Here is a 26,221-nt window from a genome sequence, read left to right as displayed (position 1 = left end):
GGCGCCCGCCGGCTCCCGCAGCGACTGCGCAGGCGCAGACCCGTGAGGGGCGGAGCCGGCGGGGCGGGGCTTCCGGGGGCGGGGCTTCCTCGGGGCGGGGCTTTCGCCACAGAGCCTCGACCCCGCTGCCAGCTGAGTGGAAGTGACTCAGCCATCTGTTCAAGAATGACCCCAAACTACCCCGAACCCTATCCTGACTTAAACCCAAATCAAATAGTTTTGCTACCTGCTATCCAACCTTCCTCTCCGCCCTTTTTTTTCAGCCTCTAATGATCAGTATTACATACTCTAATTCACTATGTGTGTGTGTTGCTGAGATTAAACTCAAGGACATTATAACCCTGAGTTACACCTCCTCCACCGTTTTTATTCTTTTATTTTTATTTTTATTTTTTTTGATCTTGTTAGGTTGCTGAGAGGCTAGCGAAGTTCCTGAGGCTGGTCTTGAACCTGCGATCCTCTTGTCTCAACTTTCCAAATACTGGTATTACAGGTATTGATCGTGTGTGTGTGTGTGTGTGTGTGTGTGTGTGTGTGTGTGTGTGTGTGTGTGTTACTAGGGATTGAAACCAGGGACAGCCTCTGAGGTATACCCCCAGTCTTATTTTCTTTCTTTCTTTCTTTCTTTCATTCTTTCTTTTGTACTGGGAGTGGAACCCAGGGGCTTTTCTACCTCCAGGCTATATTCCCAGACCTATTTATTTTATTTTATTTGGAAACAGGGTCTCACTAAGTTGCTGAGAGCCTCACTCAGTAGCTGAGGCTGGCTTCAAACCTGTGCAATCCTCCTGTTTAGCCTCCCAAGCCCTGGGATTACAAGTATGCACCACCACACCCAGCTTGTCCTATTTTATTTTTTATTTTATTTTATTTTATTATTATTATTATTTTTTTTGGTGGTACTGGGGTTCCTGGAAACCCTTCTACCTCCGGGATACACTCCCACGGGCTACACTCCCAGACCTATTTTATATTTTTTATTTGGAAACAGGGTCTCTTAAGCCAGCGGGGCTGGCTCCGAACCAGCGGCGATCCTCCTGTCTCCGCCTCCCAAGCGCGGGGATTACAAGCGTGCGCCACCACGCCCGGCTTTATTTTTTATTTTAAACAGAGTCTAAGTAGCTAAGGGCCTCGCTATGTCTCTGAGGCTGGCTGCCAACCTGTTAAACTCCTGCCTCAGCCTCTCAAGTACTGGGATTACAAGCATGCGTCACTATGCCTGCTTTCTCCATATCATTTTTGAAAATAAATTCTTAATGAGCTTGAAATATTCAGTCATATGGCTTTACCATTTAAACTCTGTTCCATATCTAGGATTGCACCTTTTATTATTAAAGAGTGCTACACTGACAGTCCATCTTACTCTAATCAGAATGGCAATTATCAATAAATCAACAATAAATGCTGTTGAGGATGTGAGGAAATAGCAACTCTTCGTCTACACGGTTGGTGGGATTGCAAATTAGTACAGAGGTTATGAAGATCAGCGTGGAGATTCCTTAGGAAATTGGGAATAGATCCACCATATGATCCAACTATACCACTCCCCTGAATCTTTCCAAAGGGACTGAAATCAGAATATTACAGTAATACATACATATCCAAGTTTATAGCAGCACAATTCACAAAAACTAAATTATGGAACTAATTTAGGTACCCATCAACAGGTGCATGGATTACAAAATTATAGGATATATATAAAATAGAATTCTGCCCAGCAATCAAAAAGAACAAAATTATGCCATTTTCAGGAAAAAGATAGACTGGGAGAACCTTGTGTTAAGTGAGATTAGCCAGCCACAGAAAGTGAAGGGACATAGGTGTTCTTTCATCTGAAGAAGCTAGGAGCAATTGGGATGCAAGAGGGACTTCAGGTAATGGAGGAGAAGCCTCGCTGGAGTGAGGAAGGTGGTGTGGGGAGGTGGAGTGAAAATCAATGAAGGAATAACTTCCATGGACAATATGTACATATATGAGAACACCAGTGTCCATCTCAATACCTGCATGGGGAAGGCGGAGTGGCAGGGAGCTGGGGAAAGCCATCCTGTGCTGTGTGCATGGGTGCCACCATCACTATGAGCTACGTTGTGATTTGAGACTCTAATGCACCAATAAAAGTATAAAAATAAATAAATGGCTAAGATTAATCTTTATACATGGAAAAATGAACAATTTGTATCGTTTAAAAAAGACAAAAAATTCATGGCTTCAGTTAGGTGAGGAATCATTCCATTAATCCCTCTCAATGGAAGCAAAGTTTCTCAGAAGATTCCTTTCGTAGTATACAAAGACTGGACACCTTTTATATCACTCTTTTGCTTATGATATATGCTTCTTTTACCTAACTTATTCTCTCTTTTATTTTAAATATACCCTGTTTATAAAAAGTTTCTAATTAGAGCTGGGTGTGGTGGGTTAGGCTTGTAATCCTAGCATTCAGGAGGCTGAGGATCGTGGTTCACAGACAGCCTCAGCTACTTAGTGAGGCTCTTTGCACTCAGTGAGACCCTGTTTAAAAATAAAGAATAAGGTCAGGCGGGGCACACCAGACCCGGACCTGGAAGAGCCGGGGCCCGGGTCGCAGGACTCTGGGCCCCGGACTGGAGTCTGTCGAGGAGTTAGGCCAGTGCCAGGGTCAGCGAGGCTGGGACGGAGCCTGCCTTGAGGCTAGGCCGGTGCTGGGGCCACCGAGGCCGCGATCAGAGCCAGCCCAGAGGTTAGGCCGGTGTGGGGGCCAGCAAGGCCAGAATCGGGGCCTCCCATGAGGCAAGGCCGCTGCTTGAGCCAGTGAGGTCTGGATCAGTCCACCGGGTAGCCAGGCCACTACTGGGACCGTCAAGAGTGGGATCGATACTTGCACCGCGGCATGCACAAAGAAATATCGCAGAAAATAAAAACCAGATGCTTCTCCTAATCAGCAATAACTAGGAGGAAAGGGGCAACAGGAAGAGGTCAAGCTATAGAAAGGGCCCTATAGTGAAGCAACTAAGGTGACCAATCAGAGGGTATGGAATAGGGGAGGATGGAGCCTCTTTAAAACGCAGGAGATACATAAACAAATGTATCAAAGTTAATCACGAAACAAGCATGGGATCGAGGGAGGGTGAGGGAATGGGATGGGGGCTGGATGAGGGCTAATTGGATGATGTGTGCTTGTATATCCTCTCAAGTCTTGTATTCCAATGTGATATATGATTACAGTGCACCAATAAAAATAAATTAAAAAAGAAAAATATCTCTAGGACTTCCTTGTTGTGACAATAACTGTCAAAATCCATTTGTGTCAAAACCATTAATGTGTATATATATATATACATATATATATACATATATATGTATATATATATATATATATATACACACACACATATGTGTGTGTGTGTGTGTGTGTGTGTGTGTGTGTGTGTGTGTGTGTGGTGTGTCTCTAGCATTCGGAACTGAACCCAAGGGGTGTTATGCATTACTGAGCTTACAATCCCAGCTAATTTTATTTCTCTGAGACAGGGTCTGGCTAAATTGCCAGTCTGTACTCAAATTTGCCAGCCTCCCGTCTCAGCTTCCTGAGAAGCCTGGGCCATAGAACTGGGTGGAAAGTAACATTTTGAGTGTAGTACAGAGGAAGAGACCAATGTCCTGCATCTGTCCAGACTGAGGTGCAAGGAGTCTGCCCGCTGACTCTGAATTGCAACAGTTCCCGTGGTGTTCAGAGCATATGTGGCCAACTGAGAGGCTGTATGCAACCCATGTCATTACAGAAAAACAGTAGAGGCCCCTAGAATTTTGATTTATTTTTATTTCTTTTAGAAATGCTCTTGGCTATCTACTGGGTATTGGTAGTGTCAGACCATGTGACATGAAGTGGCTACACAATCTGATTCTTATCATGAACTAAGAAATATCCTGTGTTCAGAAATAATGAGCCCTTTCACTAAGAGGAAGTGGTATATACAGATCAGGGCCAGACCCCAAACTCAAGTCATATTCATTAGCAGTTAGCTCATACTACTGAAGTCGTACTTTTGACCTTTATAGTTAGTGCCTCATTGAATTCTCTGTGACTGGCTTTTGGGAAAATTTTTTTTTTTTGTGGTACTGGGGGTAGAACCCAGAGGCTTTCTACTTCCGGGCTATACTCCCAGACCTATTTTTTGTACTTTATTTGGAAACAGGGTCTCACTAAGTTGCTGAGAGCCTCACTAAGTAGCCGAGGCTGGCTTCAAAACTGTGATCCACCTGTCTCAGCCTCCCAAGCACAGGGATTACAAGCGTGCGCCACCACGCCCAGCATGGAAAAAAAATTTTAAAGCTGGATCCTGAATGGCTGTGCTCAATAAATGGACCAATCTAATCATGGTTACTTTTAGCATTTAGACCCCATTTAACTGAGGCTTTCAATGAATAGCTGGGGGAAAATGCCCCCACCCCACCCCAAGAGCAGAATCTAGTTTATCTTGTAAACTTTATGGAGAAGGAGATAAGGCCTGAGATAAAGAGCTACATCATTTCATGGACGGTGCCTGGTTTAGTCACGTGCTCAGGAACTGGGAATAAAATATTTGGAGGCAGTTCTTTGGATTTTTAACCCTGTAAAGGAACTCCAAAGTGTGAGAACATTTGGGTCTCAGTGAATGTTCAAAAAAGCCTCCCATTGAGAAACCTCAGTGGAGCCAGAGAGGAAGACTAGGGGAGGAGGAAGACTGAGCAACTAAGGTGACAAATATTAGGGTGTGGAATAGGGGAGGATGGAGCCTCTTTAAAACGCAGGAGGTACATAAACAAATGTATCAAGGTTAATCACCAAACAAGCATGGGATCGAGGGAGGGGGAGGGAATGGGATGGGGACTGTGTGAGGGCTAATTGGATGATGTGTGCTTGTATATCCTCTCAAGTCTTGTATTCCAATGTGATATATGATTACAATGCACCAATAAAAATAAATTTAAAAAAACAACCCCAAAGAACCAGGTTTTTGTTTTGTTGATTCTTTGAATTGTTTTCTTGTTCTCTATATCATTTATTTCTGCTCTGATTTTAATAATTTCCTGCCTTCTGCTGGCTTTGGGATTAGACTATTGCATTCTTTCTAGGTCCTTGAGATGTGTCATTAGATTGTTTACTTGGTGACTCTCTGTTCTTATGTGGGCACTCAGTGCTACAAATTTTCCTCTTAAAACTGCCTTCAAAGTGTCCCATAGATTTTGGTAAGTTGTGTCTCTATTTTCATTAAATTTCAGGAATTTCTTTATTTCTCCCCTTATTTCTGATCTTACACACTCATCATTCAATAGTGTATCATTCAATCTCCGTGTATTTAAGTAGTTTCTTTTGGTCTTCATGTTGTTGACTTCTACTTTCATTCCATTATGGTCTAAAAAGTTGCAGGGAATTATATTACATCTTTTGAATTTGCTGGGTCCACTACAACACTTCTCAAAGGAGCAACCCCCCCTCTTTCTTTCCTTCTTGCCGGTTCCAGATCCAATTGCCCAACACTTTCCAGATTCTTTGATAAGTTTTGCCTCTGTCCACCTCTTGTAGGTACCCCAGAGATTTCTGGGTACTTCCGCACCACCTGCTTGGCCCTTGGGACTCCAGTTGGGTCCTGAACCACCCTTTTGGCCTTGGGATACCCCTCTGGGTCCCCCCACACTGCCCTGGCCTTGGGATATCCCCTCGGGTCCCTACCACCTTGGCCTTTGGGTCTCACACTGCAGAGCCCACAAGGCACTAGTCTCCCACTGCCCTAGGGCTCTGGGACTCCAGGCAGAACAGGAGTCTGGGGATGCTTAGCTCTCTGTTAATGGCCCTTACTATCTGTTTATCAGGTGTACTGTCCAGACTGCACTCCTCTGGGTCCCTGGGACTTCCAGGAAGTCCCACACTGCCCTATGGCCTTGGGACCCCAGAAAAAGCTCATGCTTGTCCCTCTGGCATCTTGCTTACTAACAAATGGGTTCCAAAACCTCAAGATACCCCCCAAGTCTCTGTGGCATGCCTCTTAAAACACTGTTCTACTTTGGGACTAAAAGTGGGACTTAGGTCAAAATGCCTTATTTTTTACTGTAATACAACCTGGCCTCAGTACAGATTGGAAAAATAAGAGCTGATGGTCCCCAAATGGGAATTCAACCCCCAAGTTCTACAGGATCTGGACAATTTCATTATGCGGACCAGCAGAAGGCAGGAGTCATTTTATCTCCTTGGGGTTTCCTACTCCATTCCCAGATTCTCTTTGTAAAAATCGCTCCTCTCTCATGTCCTCCTCCTCAGTGCTCCCAGCCGCCTGGCCCAGGGTTCAGGCTCCGGGCCCCAAGCCCACCTGTTTTCCTGCCCACACCTGTTGCTGAGCCTCAGCCTTGCCTCTGCACCACCCTCTCCTAAAGGAGCTTTAAAATGGCCTGGTGGCCTGGGTTCTGTTCCCAGTTAGGGACTCAACACACCTAAAAGGCTAAATTATAGAACTAGTTTTCTTATGCAAGCCTTTATACAAGTTTACAGCAAAATATAGCTTTTGTTACAGGAAATATGGTCATTTTCACTCTTTAAAAACTCATGGAGGGACTTCCGGGAAGATGGCGACGGAGAAAAGCGGGGCTTAAGAGCCCCGCTAACAACCAATCTCCATTACCACAAAATCAGCGCCTTTCATAGCCAGAAAACACCATCACCAGAGAAACAAAAAAATCACCAGGCTCCAGAGAGAAAGCAGACTGAGAACAGAGCTCAGAGCCACAGAGGAGATACACCAGCCTCATGCCCGAGGACGCGGCAGCAGCGCCATACTGCCGGCGGCAGCGGCGAATTCACCTGACGGCTACAGCAAGCCGAGATGAGCCGCTGCGGAACAGCCAGGTGGGATTTTTCAGCGCAGGGAGCATCTAAAGCTCCCAGTGGCTGAGCTCAGCACACGCTGCAAGAACTCAGAGTGGAATTCAAAACCAAGAAGAAATAAGCCAGCCTCATAGCCGAGGGCGTGGAAGCGGCGCCATATTGCCACCGGCGGCAGCAGCAGTGAATTCACCTAGTCCAGTACAGCTACATCTGCGAACTCAAGAACAGTGAGTCAAATTGCGGGCCACAGAGGAGAAATCCCAGTACTGTACTTCCTGGGACTTGACCCAGTGGGGGAGTGGCGGTGGCAGAGATATCACACCATAGGAGAACGTGCAACCTGGCAACACCCATAGTTTAAAGCAGCCTCTATCGACTCCCTGGGTCGGAGACTCTGTGATACAACCCAGACAGGAGTAGTGGGGTCTGAGATACTACAGACTCGAGATCCAGAGCACCTTAAGTGAAGTCATAGTGACCCAAGGGAAGAACCCAGAGAAGGCACAAACTTCCGAAATCATGGGAAAGAGGAATAACACTGGAGCAATGAATGCCCACAACCCCACAACATCAGAACCCAATAAAACAGAAAATCAGAGATTTCTAGAAGAGCAAATCAGGAAAATAACTGTAGAAATAATAGAGGTGCTTCGAAAAGAACTCACAGAGAGCCAAAAGGAGATAAAGGATGCAATTAATGAAGTAAAGGCCTCAATTCAAAGCACAAACAACCGATTAGAACACATGGAGAACAGAATCTCGCTCTTAGAAGATGATCATTCCAAAAATGAATGCATAGTTTATAATCTAGAAAAAAATATCCGACAGCAGGAATCTGATATTGAAGAAATATGGGCCCATTTTAAGAGAGCTAACGTAAGAATAATTGGAATAGAGGAGGGAAAAGAAAGTGATACCAAAGGGATCAACAATCTCTTCAAGGAAGTAATAGCAGAAAATTTTCCAAACATAGAGCAAGAGGTCGATACACAGATCCAGGGAACTTATAGAACTCCCTTTAGATAGGATCGGAGAAGAGGATCCCCACGCCACATAATTGTCAAAATGACCAATGTGGAAGCCAAGCAGAGAATCTTAAAGGTAACAAAAGCAAAGGGCCAAGTGACATTCAGAGGCAAACCAATTAGAATCACTTCAGACTTCCCAAACCAAGTTATGAGAGCCAGAAGGGCTTGGAGTAACATATTCCCAATTCTGAAAGAAAACAACTTCCAGCCAAAAATTTCCTACCCAGCAAAACTTTCTATCAAATTAGATGGAGAAATAAGAAGCTTCAATGACAAACAGAAACTGAAGGAATTTATGTCTTCAAAACCAGCGCTAGAGAAAATACTCAAAGAGATTAACTACAAAGAAGAAATAGGTAACACACACCAGAACCAAAGAAACAAGATTTTCCATCCAACAGACAACTAAGATTGGTTATCTGTGGAGATTCACTATTTATGTTAGTCTTTTACCTATCTCTAAATGGTATTGTTTGCCTTTATTGTTGTTAATTTTTAGGATTTCTAGTGGGAATATTAATATACTTTCAGATAGAGCATTTGGAAATATTTTATCCCATTCTATTAGTAACTGTTAACTCTGTTTACATTGTCTTTGGATATACAATATTTTTTTTATTTTTTAGGGAGTTTGTATACTCTTCTGTTGCCTGTGCCATTGAAATCATATCCAAAAAATCACTGCCAATTTCAATGTTGTGAGGTTTTATGACCCAGATTTTCTTCTAAAAGTTTATAGTCTTAAGATTTATATTTAGGTCTTTTATCTATTTTGAGTTAATATTTGTATATGGGATTAGGTAAGGGTCCAATTTTATTCTTTTCCATGTAATTATTATTTTTCAACAATATTTAGTTAAAAGATTAGTATTTCCACCACCAAATGTTCGTGGACACCTTGTCAAAAATAACTTGACAATATAAGGAAGAATTTAGCTCTAGGCTTTTATTTAACTCCAATGGTGTATATATCTGCCTTTAGAATAGTACTACACTGTTTCAATTATTGTAGCTTTATATGGTTTGAAATCAGAAAATATATATCTTCTAGCTTTGTTCTTTTTCAAGATCGTTTTGGGTATCTAGAATCCATATTCCATATTAGGATAGATTTTTTTTCTGAAAAATAAATATATAAATATATGGTAGTTTCACCTAAAAAAATAGAAAAAAAATTTTCTGGTAAGAAAGAAAGCAAAAAGAAATATCTAAATGTTATCTTCAAGTCATAAAAAGCTTGGTATCAAGCTGTGCGTGGTGGCGCACGCTTGTAATCCCAGCATTTGGGAGGCTGAGACCTGGAGGATCGCGGTTCGCGGACAGCCTCAACTACTTAGTGAGGCACTCTGCAACTCAGTGAGACCTGGTTTCAAAATAAAGAACAAAAAATAAGGCAGGGGGTGTAACTCAGAGGTCAAATGCCCCTGGGTTCCATCCTCAGACCCGCAAAAAAAAAAAAAAAAAAAAAAAAAAAAAAAGCTTGGTATCAGACAAATGAAACTGTTATGTGAGATTATCATTTTTAATTTTGGATAAATTGCTATAATACTAGATGTCAACCACTAAGCCAAGCATGGGAAGGAGGGATGGGGAGGGAATGGGGTGGGGATCGGGTGGGGGCTGACTGGGTGATGTGTGCATGTATGTCTACAAAAGTTTGTATCCCACTATGATGTATGAATACAGTGCACCAAAAAAAAAAAAAACAACAACAACAAAAAAAAAACTCATGGATGTTTCCAAATACAATGTTCGTTCCATTTAAAGTTTTTCTTTTGGCACACCATTGCTGTGATGATCCATACTGACCTGCTTTGGGTAGAGTTTTACAAAACCTGTATATCTATGGATTATAATTTTTTAGATATTTGTGGTCCAAAAATGTACATGTCAAATTACACTATGACCACATATTTCCTGCTAATTCTGCTTTATGTTTTTCCAAAAGAGCTATAAAACTGCTTTGTCACTTGCCAGGCAGGCAGCCAAAAGACCTGGTGGAAATGACCTTCTGAGTCTTCAAGCTGAGACTTATGAAACAATCTGGAAATAAAGGACTAAGGAAAAACCACCAATATTTTGGTCCTAGTCTTCTAAAGTCAAATACAAGCCAGGGAATAAATGATGGGACTTCTAAGGGTTTTGTAAATTCTGGTAAGTCACCCAATCCCTCGAGAAGGGGGATTGTGGAGACCCCAGAGATAGAGCCACCAACATATACTCTACAAAGGGAAGGTCATCAGAGAGTAAAATGTCCTCTATGCTTCCAGTGAAGCCACGTGGTCAGCAGTACCATGACATGACCTGTCCCGACAGATGGCACGACTGGTACAGGTGAAGCTTCACCAAGTCCTTAAGCCTAACCCTGACAAGCCTTGGCTGGCCTTAAGAGCAAAATTGTTATAAACATACGTTTGCCCAGCTTGGCTTTGAATTACCAGAAAAACAGTATAACCAGAGGCAAATATACTATTTCAAGGGTGACAAAAAGGATCTGTAGTAAAGCCATTTATACAATACTTCTATCTTGAAACTCACAAAACAATAAGTTATGACACCAATACCCAAAACCTTTCTCCACTTAAGTCCCTATAGGATGCAGTAAAGTTAAAAGTTTTACAGGTCCAGGACCATCAGACTTCTACCAAAAAGTGAAAATTCCTATTTCTGTAAACTCATAGAGGATGAGAATCCTGTTCAAAATCCTACAGACAACAGCCGTGTTTGAGCTAAGTAAAAAATAACGTGCTGAATCTTTTTCAAGATTTGTGCCACAAAAGCTTCATGGCCTGTTGCAAATGGGCTGGCTACCTGGCCTCCAAGTGGAAATGCTAGAAAAAAAATAATGAATAGCACAAGGTAATGGGTTACGACAAAATAATTATGGTGAGACATCTGGATGACTAATAATTATTTCATGTAGATTCACACCAAACCCCCATAAATGGCTTTGAGCCAAGATAACCAGACTCCTTCAGCCCTCCAGCTCCAGATGACATTGCTCCTTGCCATAAAACTCACTTTCCTGTGAAAGCTGTAAAGTAGGGAGCCGATGCCCACAGGACTCAGCGATCCCATCTATACCCTGTCGTCCAGAAGCTGGTCTTATAGAATAATGGGCAGCCCTCTTTAAGGTTTAGTTTTGGAACCAGGTGAGAAAACACACTTTGGGATGCAGTCCTAAAGGACTTGTCCTATGCTCCAAATAAGTTAACATTTTGGTGATCTCTCTTATGCTTAACAGAGTGAGTCCAAAGAGTAGAAGAGGAATCAACATCTCATGGTTCTATCTGGAATACTGTCTGTATATTTTGCTTTCCACTGTGAGAAGAGATGAGATAATGTCAGGGGCCCCAGGTATCCCAGCATATTATTGCCAACTGCAGTCACAGCATTCCTTTGATTGACTGTCCCCCTCCCCCGCAGGGAAGAGCAACTGGCTTATTTGCTGCTTGCTCAAAAACGATTTGGTCCTGAATATTTTTTTTTTTTTTTGTACTGGGGATGGAACCTAGGGGCATTCTACATCTGAGCTATACCCCGAGCTCTTTTTTATTCTTTTTCATTTATTTATCTTTTTGTGGTACTGGGGTTGCTGGAAACCATTTTACCTCTGGGCAACATTCCTAGACCTATTTTATATTTGGAAACGGGGTCTCTTAAATCAGCGTGGCTGGCTTTGAACCTGCGCTATCCTGTCTCTGCGGGGATTACAAGTGTGCACCACCACACCCAGCTTTATTCTTTATTTTGAAACAGGGTCTCACTGAGTTGCAGAGGGCCCAAGTAGTTGAGGCTGTCCTCGAACTGTGATCCTCCTGTTTTAGCCTCCCAAGTCCTGGGATTACAAGCCCACACCACCACGCCTGGCTGGTCCTGGATTCTACTATAATGCAGTCCACTTCCTGTGCAGGTGTCAGCTGGCTCTCTGCACACACCACAGTGTGGAACTGAGGCTCTAGTAACTGATGCAAACTTGCTCAAATCTGTTTTGCTGTAATAATGCTGTTTTTTGTTGTTGTTTTTACCCTGCAGCCTCCTGTCTGCACGCAAGGAACTGTTAAGCAGGGTAACCTGTTAGCTTGCAAGTAGGATAGAATCTCAGGCTTTTTAATGGTCTTGCTATCCATTTCCATAATTCTACATTCTTGCTGGTGTAGTAAAAAAAATTTTTCCCCCAGTACTGGGGATAGAACCCAGGGGCATTCTACCTCCGAGCTACACCTTCAGCCCTACTTTTTAAATTTTGAAACAGGTTCTCACTGAGTTGCAAAGGGCCTAAGTAGCTGAGGCTGTCCTTGAAGTGCAATTCTCCTGTCTCCATCTCCCAAATGCTGGAATTACAATCATGCACCAACACGCCTGGCTTGGTGTAGTAACTTTTGTACCCAGAGGTGTGCTTCCACAAGGAGATTCAGTAACATTTTCTCTCAATTGGAAGTTGAGGTTGTCACCTGGCCAGTTTTAGCTCATTTCTCTAGGTAAGCTTAGAGGATGTGGTTATGGTGCTTGCTATGGTGACTGGCCAACAACCACAGGGAAGTATGACTAGAATTTTCCTGGGAGTCTCCTAGAACACCTCCTCACAATACTACATTTTTTTTTCTTTTTCTTTTGGTGGTACTGGGTTTCCTGGAAGCCCTTCTACCTCCGGGCTATACTCCCAGACCTATTTTTACATTTTTTTAAAAATTTGGAAACAGGGTCTCTCCTAAGCCAGTGCGCGCAGCTGGCTTCGAACCTGCGCGATCCTCCTGTCTCTGCCTCCTAAGCACGGGGATTACAAGCGTGCGCCACCATGCCTGGCGTACAATACTACATTTTAAAATACGTTGAACTGTAAAAAAGAAGCAGACTATATACATAAGAAAGAGACTCACCTCAGATCCTTGGGTCCTCCATTAGACAATCTGAACAATGGAGATGCTGGTTGAACAGAGAAATAGGGACTAGGTGACAGTTGTAAAAAATCACAATCTCCTAGACTCAAGTCCAGAACTGAGAACTATGCTTATCATACATGTTTTTCTTCAGAGAAGTGTGGGACATAGAATACACTGTTACTCTGACAGTCTCCTGGAAATTGACTCAGTTGATATGCAATGGGACCCTAGAACTTGCATTTTTAACACAGCCCAGGTGATTCTCACCAAGGAAGCTCACAAAACATGGCTCTAGCTCATGGCACAAGCTTGTGCATGCTTATGTAATTAATTTCCTTGCTTTTCCTACTATTATTGCATATGGAGGTGATAGAACACAATTTTTTCTAGGAATTGCAAACTGTTGAGATAAAATCATTACAGAATCAGAGAAAACGCTGAGATTCTGGACTACTGAGAAAGTATTATGTCAAGCAGCATTATATGTGTATATATGAGAATAATGTATGTACATGTTGATAAGACATAAAGATGGAGCATAGTAGATCTCTGTTATGTTTTTGTGGGTTTTTTTTTTGGTGCTGATTGAGCCCAGGGGCATTCTACTTCTGAGTTACACCCTCAGCCATACACACACACACACACACACACACACACACACACACACACAAGGACTAAGTAGAGGTCTCACTAAGTTGTCGAAGCTGCATGAACCTGCGATCCTCCTGTATCCCAAGTACTGGGATTACAAATTTGCACTACCATGCCCGGCTTCCGATGTTTTTATATTTGGGTGCTATTACCAAACCCATTTTGTACATCTCCTTAAAAAGTAGTCCCATTTTCTACTTTGGAAGCTAAGAGGGTCTGATATATTTGCTATCTTTGATGCCTGAGATTCTACCAGACTCTGAATCTGTAGTGGGTGATACAAATAAGTATTTGAAATCCAATTTTCAGTGGGCATTGCTGCCAACCAGAAGTCTCCCTCCCAGGTCTTCTTAAGACCAGACTTAGACCTGACTTCTGATTCAAAATCAGAAAAAAGTCAGATTTTGAATTTTGATCATCTAGCTTCCTTTGGCTTGCATGTTTTTCCAAACTTGGTTCTCCAATTCTGGTTAACTACTGAAACCAATTCTGGTTATTCTTCTGAAATCCCCCACTTATATAATCATAATTGCTTTTTTGCTCTTTGTAACTGAGAATGCTTATTGGTACACTTTGATGTAATTCATTCTCTAAGAGTCCATTATAAGCCCAGCACGGTGACACAAGCCTGTAATACCATCCTAATACTCGGGAAGTTGAGACAGGAGACTTGTAGGTTTGAAGCCAGTTTCAGCAACTTAGCCAGAACCTGCTTAAAACTTAAAAAGAGAGCCAGTAGGGTTTAGGGGTATAGCTCAGAAGTAGAATGGCCCTCAGTTCAATTCTCAGAACCATTAAAAAAAAGTCAATTTCAAATAATCATTTTCCTTCTCTAATTTTAGAGATTTACCTCATCTTCTATAATCTAAATTTGGAGATGAATAGGATAATAGGATGTGATGGTTTCCCTGATAAATCAGAAATTAAATGTTAGGTTTTAAACCATGATCACAGATATGCTTTTAAAATTGTTAAACATAACAAGTCAATCACTAAGTCAAACGTGAGGAAGGGAAAAGAAACGGGGTGGGAAGTGAGAAAGGGCTAAATGAGTGATGTGTGCATGTATGCTCTACCATCTTGTATGCCATTAAGAAGTATGACTACAAGCACTAAAATAATAAAACTGTTAAAATAATAAACAATCAGCCAGGTATGGTGGTACACACCTATAATCTCAGTACTTGGGAGGCTGAGATAATTTACCCTTAAATACTATATGATTATAAAAGCATCACTTGATTAGTGGTAATTATTAAAGCTGAGGCTGTTTCAAACTAAAGGCAAGCCGGGCATGATGGCGCACGCTTATAATCCCCGCGCTTGGGAGGTGGAGACAGGAGGATCACGCAGGTTCAAAGCCAGCTGCGCTGGCTTAAGAGACCCTGTTTCCAAATAAAAAAGTATAAAATAGGTCTGGGAGTGTGGCCTGGAGGTAGAAGGGCTTCCAGAAACCCCAGCCCTCCCCCCCCATACAAAGTAAATAATTATCAAAAGCAATTAAAAATTCTTTCAACTATTTGGCATATATAAAAGATTGGTCTATAGAAAAAATTTAGTATATAATTATATGTATATATACACACATACATATACACACAGTCTTGTATTGCTTAATGATGTGGGCACATTGTGAGAAATGTGTCATTAAGTGAGTTGTTCCTTCAGAGTATTCTTTTTTTTTTTTTGCCTTTAAAATTTTTTATTGGTGCATTATATTCCAACATCATATTGGGGTAAAAAACTTGTGTGTACAAACATGTACACATCGCTGATTTAACCCCTACCCAATTCCCACCCCATTCCCTCCCCATCTCTCCTTCCCTTGCTCGGCTTAGTGACTGACTTCGATATGTTTAAGTACATTGTGTGTTTTAGAGATTTTCCTCTTCCCCCCTCCTTTCTCCTCCTTTAGGTTGTCTTGTTTGTTCCTCTATAGGAATTCCTTTTTCAAGAGTTCCTCCTACAACCCATTTCTCCCTAACTCTCACATATTAGGGAAAGCATCTGATTTCTTATTTTTTGTGACTGACTAATCTCACTTAGTATAATGTCCTCCAGTTCCATCCATTTCCCTGAAAATGATGTAACTGAGTTTTTCTTGATGGCTGAGTAAAATTCCATTGTGTACATATCCCACAGTTTTGTAATCCATTCATCTGTTGATGGACATCTTGGCTGGTTCCATAGCTTGGCTATGGTGAATTGTGCAGCTATGAACATAGATACAAACTTACATGGTATAGCCTACTGCACACCTTTGCTATCTGGTAAATACCATGTATATGTGTGTGATCCACTGCTGAATAAAATGCTATATTATGCAGTGCATGTCTACACCTTGAATATTTTTTTTTTTTGGTGGTACTGGGGATGGAACCCAGGGGCCTTCTACCTTTCTTAAGCCAGCTGAAGCTGGCTTCGAACCTGCGCGATCCTCCTGTCTCAGCCTCCCAAGCCTGGGGATTACAAGGGTGCACCACCACGCCTGGCAACAGACCTTGAGTATTTTAAGAGAAGTAAAGCCAGGTGTGGTGGCGCACGCTTCTAATCCCAGCATTTGGGAGGCTGAGATCAGAGGATCGCAGTTCGTGGACAGCCTCAGCTACTTAGTGAGACCCTGTTTCAAAGTAAAGAATAAAAAATAGGGCAGGGGGTGTAGCTCGGAGGTCGAATGCATCTGGGTTCCATCTCCAGTCCCCCCCCCCAAAAAAAAAAGAATAAGTAAAAAATTACAAGTATTTTAGCTCTTCCTTCAGATAGGCATTTGTTCATTTATTAACACCAGAGGCAACACAATGCTAAAAATAAACATGCATCAATTATACAATACATACTTACACAAAAACCTCCTGCCCATTATAAATGGTGAGTAGAAACAGTTGTTCCATTCACCCTTAGTGCATTATTTTTCACAAGTAAAACAGAAAAGGAAAATAATGAATTTAATGCTATTCAGCACCTTTAGTAAAGTCTACAGACTCAACATCTCCATATATCAAAAGAAAAGTTGCATCTGTATCACCAAACATGTAAAGTTAACTATTTTTCTCATTTTTAACATGAACTATTTTATTTACATTACCCTTTAGATCAATAAAATTTAACAATATTTAAAAATTCTTAATTCATAAAAGTATTTCATAAATTTCAACATTTAATTATTATGTACATATGAGGAAGTCCATGAAAAAAGGTAAAGAAATGCAGTCAAAAAGTTCAAGCAACATTACCAAATTTAGCAAAACTCCCAACCAAATCAGGGCAAAGGGCATTCAAACATTCAAAAATCTTCATATGCTGCTAACATGAACATGAAAAATTCCAGTAATAAAAGTCAATGTGAGAAATAATGTTGAAATTACCAGTAGAAAATATATTTTAATAGGCATGACAATGTTTAATAGCAACAGTAATGACTATAGAAAACTTTTATAACATTGTTGTATGAACTACCTGGTTTGATCATATGATAAAGGTATATTTTAGGACTAAAGAAGTTGATTTAAAAAATATATTTTAGCAGCCATAATTTTCTTTCCAGTTTAACATATAATAAAATGTTAAAAGTAAATTTATAGTTAATACTCCAAAACTAGAAAATTTAAAATCTCATGCTATTCTAGCAACAATGGCCTCTAACATGATGCAGTCTGATGTAAAGACTCTGGAAAACAAATAATAAACAATCAGACATACATATGGGCTTAAAGTTTCACTGAAATACTTAGGTAGCAAAATATATGAAAAAGTGATAGAAAAGTAAAAAGAAAATTAAAAAAATATTGCACAGCCACATTACCTAGAAAGTAAAGTTGATGTTTAAAAAGCTCTGCACATAGATGATATAAATTATTTTCCATATAAAAAGGTATAAATATTTCTTAGAACTTATCAGCATCTACATTTAACTATTATACATTATTTGAATCACTGTTGAATGAGGTAATTGTCAAGTCTCTAACAATGCTTTTTATCCTATTGGAAATATTTGAGGGCAGCAACCAGAAAGAATTTCTCTAAAAATATTTCGGAATCAAGAACAGCTATGTGTGCAGCTCTCCCAATGAGTGAATCAGCTGTGTTGGGCAATGCATTGATGACATTATATCGAACCAAATTACAGCTTTTGCTTTGCAGAACTGGGCGAAGCAAGTTGTGGATCATTTCTGAATAGATCTGTCCTATGGAAAAAAATTTAAAAAATTATTCAAATGAGTAACTGAAAATAATACTATACAACTTTTATATAATTTATTTAATTTTTGGTACTGGGGTAACCCAGGGGCATTCTACCTCTGAGCTACACCTCTCTCACCCTATTTTTTATTCTTTATTTTGAACCAGGGTCTCACTGAGTTGCAAAGGGCCTCACTAAGTAGCTGAGGCTGTATGTGAACCGCGATCCTCTTGTCTCAGCCTCCCAAATGCTGGGATTACAAGTGTGCACCACCACACCTGGCCCTGTAAGATCTTATAATAAGAAAATTTTGCAATTCTAACAATGAATAGATTCTTATTTGGCTATTTCTGAGTCCAAATGTGCACCACCATGCCTGGCTACTTTTATATAATTTATAAAATATAGTTCTATTATTTTCATCTAGGGTAGAAAATATCTTTTAAAAGGTTTTTCTTCAGCTATCATATCTGTGACTGTTTTATAGAAAATAAGAAATTTCAGTCAAGTAAAAAAACAACAAAATCATTATATATTATTTTTGTCGATATTACATTTTTAACTCTAAGCAATGCATATAGCAAGCAGTTTTTTTCAACATTAGGTCAACTGTAACTTGTTAAACCATTGGGAAAATAAGATAGTCACAATAAAATATTTTAGGCAAATAAGAAATTCAGTAGACAGCAAGTACTTTAAAGATATTTTTATGGCAGTTAACATTTCTAAATTATTTTGAGAAAGAACAAGAACTGCCTACAGCCAGAAGAAAATATAAGTGTGGCTCAAAGAACAACAGATCCCTTTCTGGTCTGAAGGTTTATTTAATACATGGTGGTGCTTTTAATTCAAAGCTGTGCTCCTCTCTTGCTCTTTCTGGTTAATTCTCAGAATGGATTTAGTGAGGTCATGCTAAGCCTAAGAGATAAAAGATTATATATACATACATACACATAGATGTACAAATTGCCCTATAAGGGGCAAAATATTATTTGTAATGCTTATGTACTATTTATCATTAATACATAAATACTAATATTTCCATGGGACTGTGAATTTCAGAGAGGTAATGTTGTATCCAGAAGATGCAGGACGCAGTCCTGAGGAGTAATCAGGAAAGAGTATATGGAAGCACAGTCAGAGAAAGAGCAGAGAGGTATTTAAGAGAAAGAGTAATATCACATAAACTCATAAAATACTTTAACTTTTGCCTCTCCTCTTAGTTTTTACTGAGTCAAGTTGATTTCTGATCCATACTATTTTTAAAGTATGTCTACATAGAATGATGTCCAAATAGATCTTCATTAGATTCTCCCTTTCCCAAAGGCACAAAATCTTACTGTTAACACAATAGACATTTATTTAAAAGTTTATTCTAATGTTACAAGTGAACATTAAATATTTGTTAAACGAGTGGAGTACCTACTATGGTTTCAGATACCATGCGAGATACTGCCATTATAAGCATGCCTTAAGATCCCCTTCTTTAAGGAACTGATCAGTGTCACAATGTAGAAAAAGCTAAGAATGAAGGAGGTTACAGTCAGCTTCATCCCTTCAAAAGAACCTAGGCAATACTGGGAGGGAGAAGAGCCAGGCAAGTTCTTGCTTGAAGCCATGATTAACTAACAGTGACTGAATGAGCAACTTGGTATCTTTTGTCCTTAGAGATAGAAAATGAGCAAACAGAACTCAGTCTCCTTCTAGCTCCATATTGTTATGATTTAAATTCCTTTTGTTAATCACAAATAGCAAAAGAATAAATAATAAAACAAACACTACTATCAGTAAAGAGGGGCAAGATCTTGCTGCTATCTTTGCCTAAAAGTGAGGTACAGCAAAACATGCAAAATGACCATTACTACAATTACCAATCCCAATAACGAAAAGGAATCAATGGATGGATTACTTTTGACACAGCAAAATGGAGAGCAATTGTAATTAGATGAAAGAACTACTTCATTGGTAAAGATAGCTCACATGGCAGGAAATAAAGAATTGAAAAATGGTGGAGGGATAGCGTTAATAATAGTAGATGGAAAATAAAATAAAAGGAAAAGAGAAAAAGAAGAGAGAAAGGGACTAAAAGAAAACTTTGGGAAAAAGTTCACTCATAGATACAACTCCTTGAGAAATACTTTAAATTTACTTCGTTACCTGACTGTTTGTCCTTTAAAGCTGTTTTACACATTTCAATGCGGGCAGAATGATAAGGAACATAGCGATCTTGTAAAGATCCCACCAGCACAACATTTTTAAAATAATGAAGCCCTAGGAATAAAAAATAATGAATTATAATGCATCTAGGCTTAAATGACTAATTCTCTAAAAAAGCCAGCTTCACTGTATGTAGTGAGCTAGTTTGCACTAAATGACAGCAAGGATTGTGGCTTGGCTGCAGGAGAAAAATTAGACATGGTGACTCAAGGTTTAGAGAAAATGTATCATAATATTCTTTCCAAAGAATCAAAATTACATTTTTCCATAAAATAACTAAAATGCCCCATTTAAGATAATTTAGCTGGGTGTGGTGGTGCATGCTTGTAATCCCTGCACTTGGGAGGCGGAGACAGGAGGATCGCGCAGGTTCGAAGCCAGCCGCGCTGGCTTAAGAGACCGTTTCCAAATAAAAAGTATAAAATAGGTCTGGGAGTGTAGCCTGGAAGTAGAAGGGTTTCCAGGAACCCCAGTACCACCAAAAAAAAAAAAAAAAAAAAAAAAAGATCATTGACTTACTCTCTACATTTTTACTTATATGCTATTATTATTAACATTTTCTGCTTACTTAAGTATGATTTCAGGGAAGAGACACACAGATTTTTCAGTAAAAGTGATGGGTTTCATGATCCACTCAGACTTTTGTCAAATCTGGTTCCTATCTTTTCCTTTCTTTTTTTAATGGGTGAATTTAGGGCTTAAGACCCTGGGTTACTCTGTTCATTAACTTATTAAGGTACTAAAACCCTGCTCCTGATCTCTTTAGTATCAGTAATATTCTAATTTTATTATTTATCACAGACTAGTAAATATAATTTCCTATCATTATTAAATAAGATAAAAATCAATGAGGGCAATGTATTAGAATTGGGCTGTAAGGTATATGAAATTTTGTTATGGAATGCTGTAGGCTAAAATTTTGGTACTTTATACCCACAGAAATTCAGATTCTTAGACACAGTTGCTGAGGCTGGCCTTGACCCTGTTATCCTTTTGATTCTGCCTTCCAAGCATTAGAATTAGAAACATGTGCTATACATTTAGCTCATTCACGATTCCTTTTTTTTTCTTTTTTTTTTTTTTTTTACCTTGGTGGTATTAGGGACTGAACCCAGGGGTATTCTACCTCTGAACTATATCCCCAGCCCTATTTTTATTCTTTATTTTAAAATAGGGTCTCACTATGTTGCTTAGGCTGGCCCTGAATCTGTGAGCCTCCTGTCTCAGCCTTTCAAATATGGGGATTATAAGTGTCATCTGGCTTCATTCAGTATTTTTTTTCCCCCCCAGTACTGGGAAATTGAACCCAGGAGCATTCTACCTCCAAGCAACACTCCCATCCTATTTTTTATTTTTTTATTCTAAAACAGGGTCTAAGTTGTGGAGGGCCTCGCTAAGTAGCTTAGGCTGGCCATGAATCTGTGATCCTCCTGTCTCAGCCTCCCAAGTATTGGGATTACAAGTGTGTACCACCACACCCAACACCATTCAGTATTTTTTTTTTTTTTTGGTACTGGGGATGGAACCCAGAGGCATTCTACCTCTGAGCTACACCCCAGCCCTATTTTTTATTCTTTATTTTGAAACAAGTCTCACTAGGTTACAAAGGGCCTCACTAAGTAGCTGAGGCTGTCCTTGAACCACAATCCTATGGTCTTAGCCTCCCAAATGCTGGGATTACAAGCATGCACCACACACCTGGCTCACCATTCAGTATTTATTTTTTTTTCCAAGTCTGGCGATAGAACCCAGGGGCATTCTACCTCTGAGCTACACCCCAGCCCTGTGTTTTATTCCTTATTTTGAAACAGGGTCTCACTGAGTTGCGGAGGGCTTCACTAAGTAGCCGAGACTGCCTGTGAACCACAATCCTCGAGTCTCTGCCTCCCAAATGCTGGGAATACAAGTGTGTGCCACCATGCCTGGTTCAATATTCTTAATACTAAATTCTATTTCCGAAAATTTGTTCACCATTTCGCATTTGTTTTTTGGGGGTGGTATTGGGGTTCCTGGAAACCCTTCTACCTCTGGGCTATACTTCCAGACCTCTTTTTTTTTTAATATTTTTATTTGGAAAGAAGGTCTCTTAAACTAGCATGGCTGGCTTCAAACCTGCGTGATCCTCCAGTCTCCACCTCCCAAGTGCGGGGATTACAAGCGTGCGCCACCACGCCTGGCACCATCTGGCATTTTTATGCCTATCATCATTCTAGTAAAATAAGAAATATTGGGCCAGGCGTGGTGGCGCACGCTTGTAATCCCCGCACTTGCGAGGTGGAGACAGGAGGATCGCGCCATGCTGGCTTAAGAGTCCCTGTTTCCAAATAAAAATATAAAAAATAGGTCTAGGAGTATAGTCCAGAGGTAGAAGGGTTTCCAGGAACTCCAGTACCACCACCACAAAAAAAAAAAAAGAAAAAAAAAAGAAAAGAAATATTGGGCATCCTAATTTCCCTCTGATCCCTCTGTCAATTTTGCTGGCTCCATCTGTAATGATGTCTCTTTCTATTCTCATGGCCAGGATGCTTTCTCCTCCTACCACTATCACTGCAATCTCATTTTCTTTCTAGAAAATTTAATTTCATATACTTTCAGATTTTTATTTTTTGGAAGGGTTATTAATTTAACAAATTATTTCACTGTAACTGCAGAAAAATCCACATCAATTATCATACTTTGGTTATAAATTAAAATAGTGACCATATCACTGAAGTTTTTACACTAAAATATATGCCTTTATCACTTTTGGTTCCTAAGTATTTATAGGCTAAGATCTATTTCCGAGCCACACACCCCCAACCCTATTTTTTATTCCTTATTTTGAAATAGGACCTCACTGAGTTGCAAAGGGCCTCGCTAAATAGCTGAGGCTATCTGTGAACCCAGATCCTCCTAAGCTTCCGAAATGCTGGGATTACAAGCATGTGCCACCACGTCCAGCTTGTCACAGTTTTAAATGTAATTCCTTAGACAGTATTTTACTTTAAAAATGCATTTTAGGAGCTGGGTGTGGTGGCACACGCTTGTAATCCCAGTGCTTAGCAGGCTGCGATGGGAGGATCACAGGTTTGAAGTCACCCTCAGCTACTTAGTGAGGCTCTCAGCAACTTAGTGAGACCCTGTTTCCAAATAAAGTATAAAATAGGTCTGGGAGTGTAGCCCGGAGGTAGAAAAGCCCCGGGATTCTACCTCCAGTACCACACACACACACACACACACACACACACACACAAGTAGCTGGAACTGGCCTCCAACCTGCGACCCCATCTCAGCCTCCCAAGCACTGGAGATACTTTAACACTTCTCATTTACAAGCATGCACCACAGTGTGTGGCCCTTTTTAAATCTTAGTTTCAATTCCTTGTTTAGAGTTTTAAGGAAAAGGGCAGAAACTCAAAGCGAAGCATGGTAGACCCCAGGGTTACAGTACTGGTAGAAATTATGAAAGTACTCACCTGAGTTGGAAGTCTAGCTAATAGAAATATCTGAAAGTCATATATTCTAGGTTCATTTCCTCCGTCTCTACCTCTATTACTGGTTAACTGCCTGGGCTTAATACTTCACTCAGTCCTAGAAGTGGCTATTTCATTGTTGAGAAGTTGCCTTTAACTTGAAGAAGCATGTAAGATTTTCCCTTTCTTGGGAATGGGAGAGTTTAACTAGAAAAATCCCTAAGTATTTAAGTTAATTTTCAGAATTACAAGAAAAATATTAAAATAAATCTTCAACATTCTTGTGGACTACATAGTATTATGATTCATATAAGAACAGCATGTCACTTTTTTATTTTCAGTATTAGGGATGGAACCCAGAGGCATTCTACCTCTGAGCTACACCCCCAGCCCTATTTTTTTTTTTTTAATTTTTTATTTTGAAACAGGGTCTCACTGAGTTGCAAAGGGCCTCACTAAATAGCTAAGGCTGGCCTCAAACCACAATCCTCCAGTCTCGGCCTCCAAATGCTGGGGTTACAATGTGCATCCCCCTGCTTGACACTTTCATTTTCACTCTTGTTATCTTCTTGACACTTTCGGCCACTCTTCCCCCCCCTGAAAATTCTAAAGAGTTTTAAAGCAATTCATATTGAGTTCATGTTTACTTCCTGGAGCTGGCTAAAGTGTTGCTAAACTGGTGATTCTGTATCAAAGGCATGCATCTAGCAAAATCTGAAGGGGAGGAAGTGTGTGTTATTGACATCTATAAAGTATAGGCTGCTAAATACCCTTACAATGCACGACAACCCTTGGTAACAAAGACCTAGCCAGCCCAGAATGGCCATAGTGTGGAGGCTGGAGAACCTGTGCTTTTTAAATCGATATATTATAAACAATATTAAATTATTTATTTTAAATACATTCAAAATAATCTGTTTTCTAAATAATATTAGCTGCGGCTGATTTTTTCCTATACTTTTAGAAACAAAATATACATATGGTTTGTAAATCAAGTGTTACCTATTATCAAACAACTCTACAACCTTCTGGAAAAAAATGATCTGTTTCATAGCAGCACAGCAAGAAACTTCTTTGTTATACTTTGTCAGAATTCAACAGTTGATGGAGATTCAAAGCAGATGCTTCTGGAAAGATCTCTTTTTTTTGGGGGGGGGGACTGAGGATTGAACACAAAAGCATTTTACCTTCAAGCTATAGCCCCTAACCCTCTTTATTCTGAATCAGTCATGCCTGAGGCTGGCCTCAAATCTGAGATCCTTCAGTCTCAGCTTCTCAAACACTTGAGATCATAAGTGTGTACCACTGAGAGTGTGTACCACTGAGCCTAACTGCCCGACTGCCCGATCTTTTTTTTTTTTTTTTTTTTTTTTTTGTGGGTCTGGGGATGGAACTCAGGGGCATTCTACCTCCAAGCTAAAACCCCAGCCCTATTTTTAATTCTTTATTTTGAAACAGGGTCTCACTGAGTCACACAGGGCCTCACTAAGTAGCTGAGGCTGTATGTGAACTGCGATCTTCCTGTCTCAGCCTCCCGAATGCTGGGATTACAAGTGTTCACCACCACACCTGGCCCTGTAAGATCTTATAATAAGAAAATTTTGCAATTCTAACAATGAATAGATTCTTATTTGGCTATTTCTGAGTCCTAAAGTGGAATGCAAGAGTGTTCATGATTACTCCCTCTGCCTTAATAAGGTAAACTTGCCTGCTTCAACAGTGGTGTCACCTAATCTATGTATTTTACTTTCTGCATTGCTCTAGATCCTTCATTTCCCTTCCTCTTAATAGTTAATGCTGCAATACAAATTTGCCAAAATTATATTATGCAAATTATATACATATTTGATCAGCAGTTTTTAGAATGTTATTGGTCTTTTAGGGTACAAGTTGCTATAAAAATTTGCCAGGCGTGGTGGCACATGTTTGTATTCCCCACGCTTGGGAGGCGGAGACAGGAGGATTGCACAGGTTTGAAGCCAGCTGTGCTGGCTTAGGAGACCCTGTTTCAAAAAAAAAAAAAAAATATATATATATAGTCTGGGAGTGTGGCCCGGAGACTGAAGGGTTTCCAGGAACCCCAGTACCACCACCACCACCACCACCACCACCACCACCACCACCACCCACACACACACACACACACACACACACACACACACATTATGTTTATAATTATAAGCAAAAAAGATAATTTCCCTTTAAAAGCAATAGTTCAAACTGAGGGTGGTGGTGCATGATTATAATCCCAGCATTTGGGAGGTGGAGACAGGAGGATCACAGTTCACAGACAGCCTAAGCTATTTAGTGAGGCCCTTTGCAACTCAGTGAGACCCTATTTCAAAATAAAGAATAAAAAATGGGGCTGGGGGTGTAGCTCAGAGGTAGAATGCCCCTGGGCTCCATTTCTAGTACCCAAAAGAAAAAAAAGTAATAGCTGAGGAAGGTGTGGTGGCATATGGTTGTAATTCCAGTACTTGAGTGGATGAGACAGGAGAATCATGTGTTCATTGCTAGCCTTAGCAACTTAGTAAAGCCCTCTGCAACGTAGTGAGATCTTGTTTCAAAATAAAAAATAAAATAGGGCTGGGAGTGTAGCTTGGAGGTAGAGTGTCCCAGGTTTCAAACTCAGTCAGACACACACACACACACACACACACACACACACACACACACACACACACACGCACGCACATATACGTACGTTTTGAGCTAGGTGAGGTAGTGTCCCTGAGTTTAAACTCAGTCAGACACACACACGCACACACACACACACACACACGCACACACACACACACACACACACACACACACACACGTTGTGAGCTAGGTGAGGTGGCATACTACTTGAGAGGCTGAGATGGGATTGCAGGTTCAAGGCCAGCACATGGAAACATAAGACCCTGTGTCAACAAAACAAGACAACAACAAAAACACCAGGGCTGGGGCACAGGGGCAGGACAGGGGTAGACTGTCCC

At 40.4% G+C, this 26,221-nt stretch overlaps 1 protein-coding gene across 8 annotated transcripts in view; it reads right to left on the bottom strand.

Moving 5' to 3' along the window:
• Window positions 1–17,372: 17,372 nt before the first annotated feature.
• Window positions 17,373–26,221, bottom strand: part of FAM135A (family with sequence similarity 135 member A) — a gene marked incomplete at both ends in the record, with an annotated part of 117,963 nt that continues 109,114 nt past the window's right edge. For all 8 annotated transcript variants that reach the window (XM_080699924.1, XM_080699925.1, XM_080699927.1 and 5 more), the window contains 2 exons: window positions 17,373–17,578; window positions 19,732–19,845. In XM_080699924.1, coding sequence (XP_080556050.1) covers window positions 17,373–17,578; window positions 19,732–19,845 — 320 coding nt within the window. The remainder of the gene's footprint in view (window positions 17,579–19,731; window positions 19,846–26,221) is intronic.

This window comes from Muscardinus avellanarius, assembly GCF_963383645.1.
Source record: "Muscardinus avellanarius genome assembly, chromosome: 8".
NCBI classification, from domain to species: domain Eukaryota; kingdom Metazoa; phylum Chordata; class Mammalia; order Rodentia; family Gliridae; genus Muscardinus; species Muscardinus avellanarius.
This window is presented reverse-complemented; position numbering and strand designations above follow the sequence as displayed.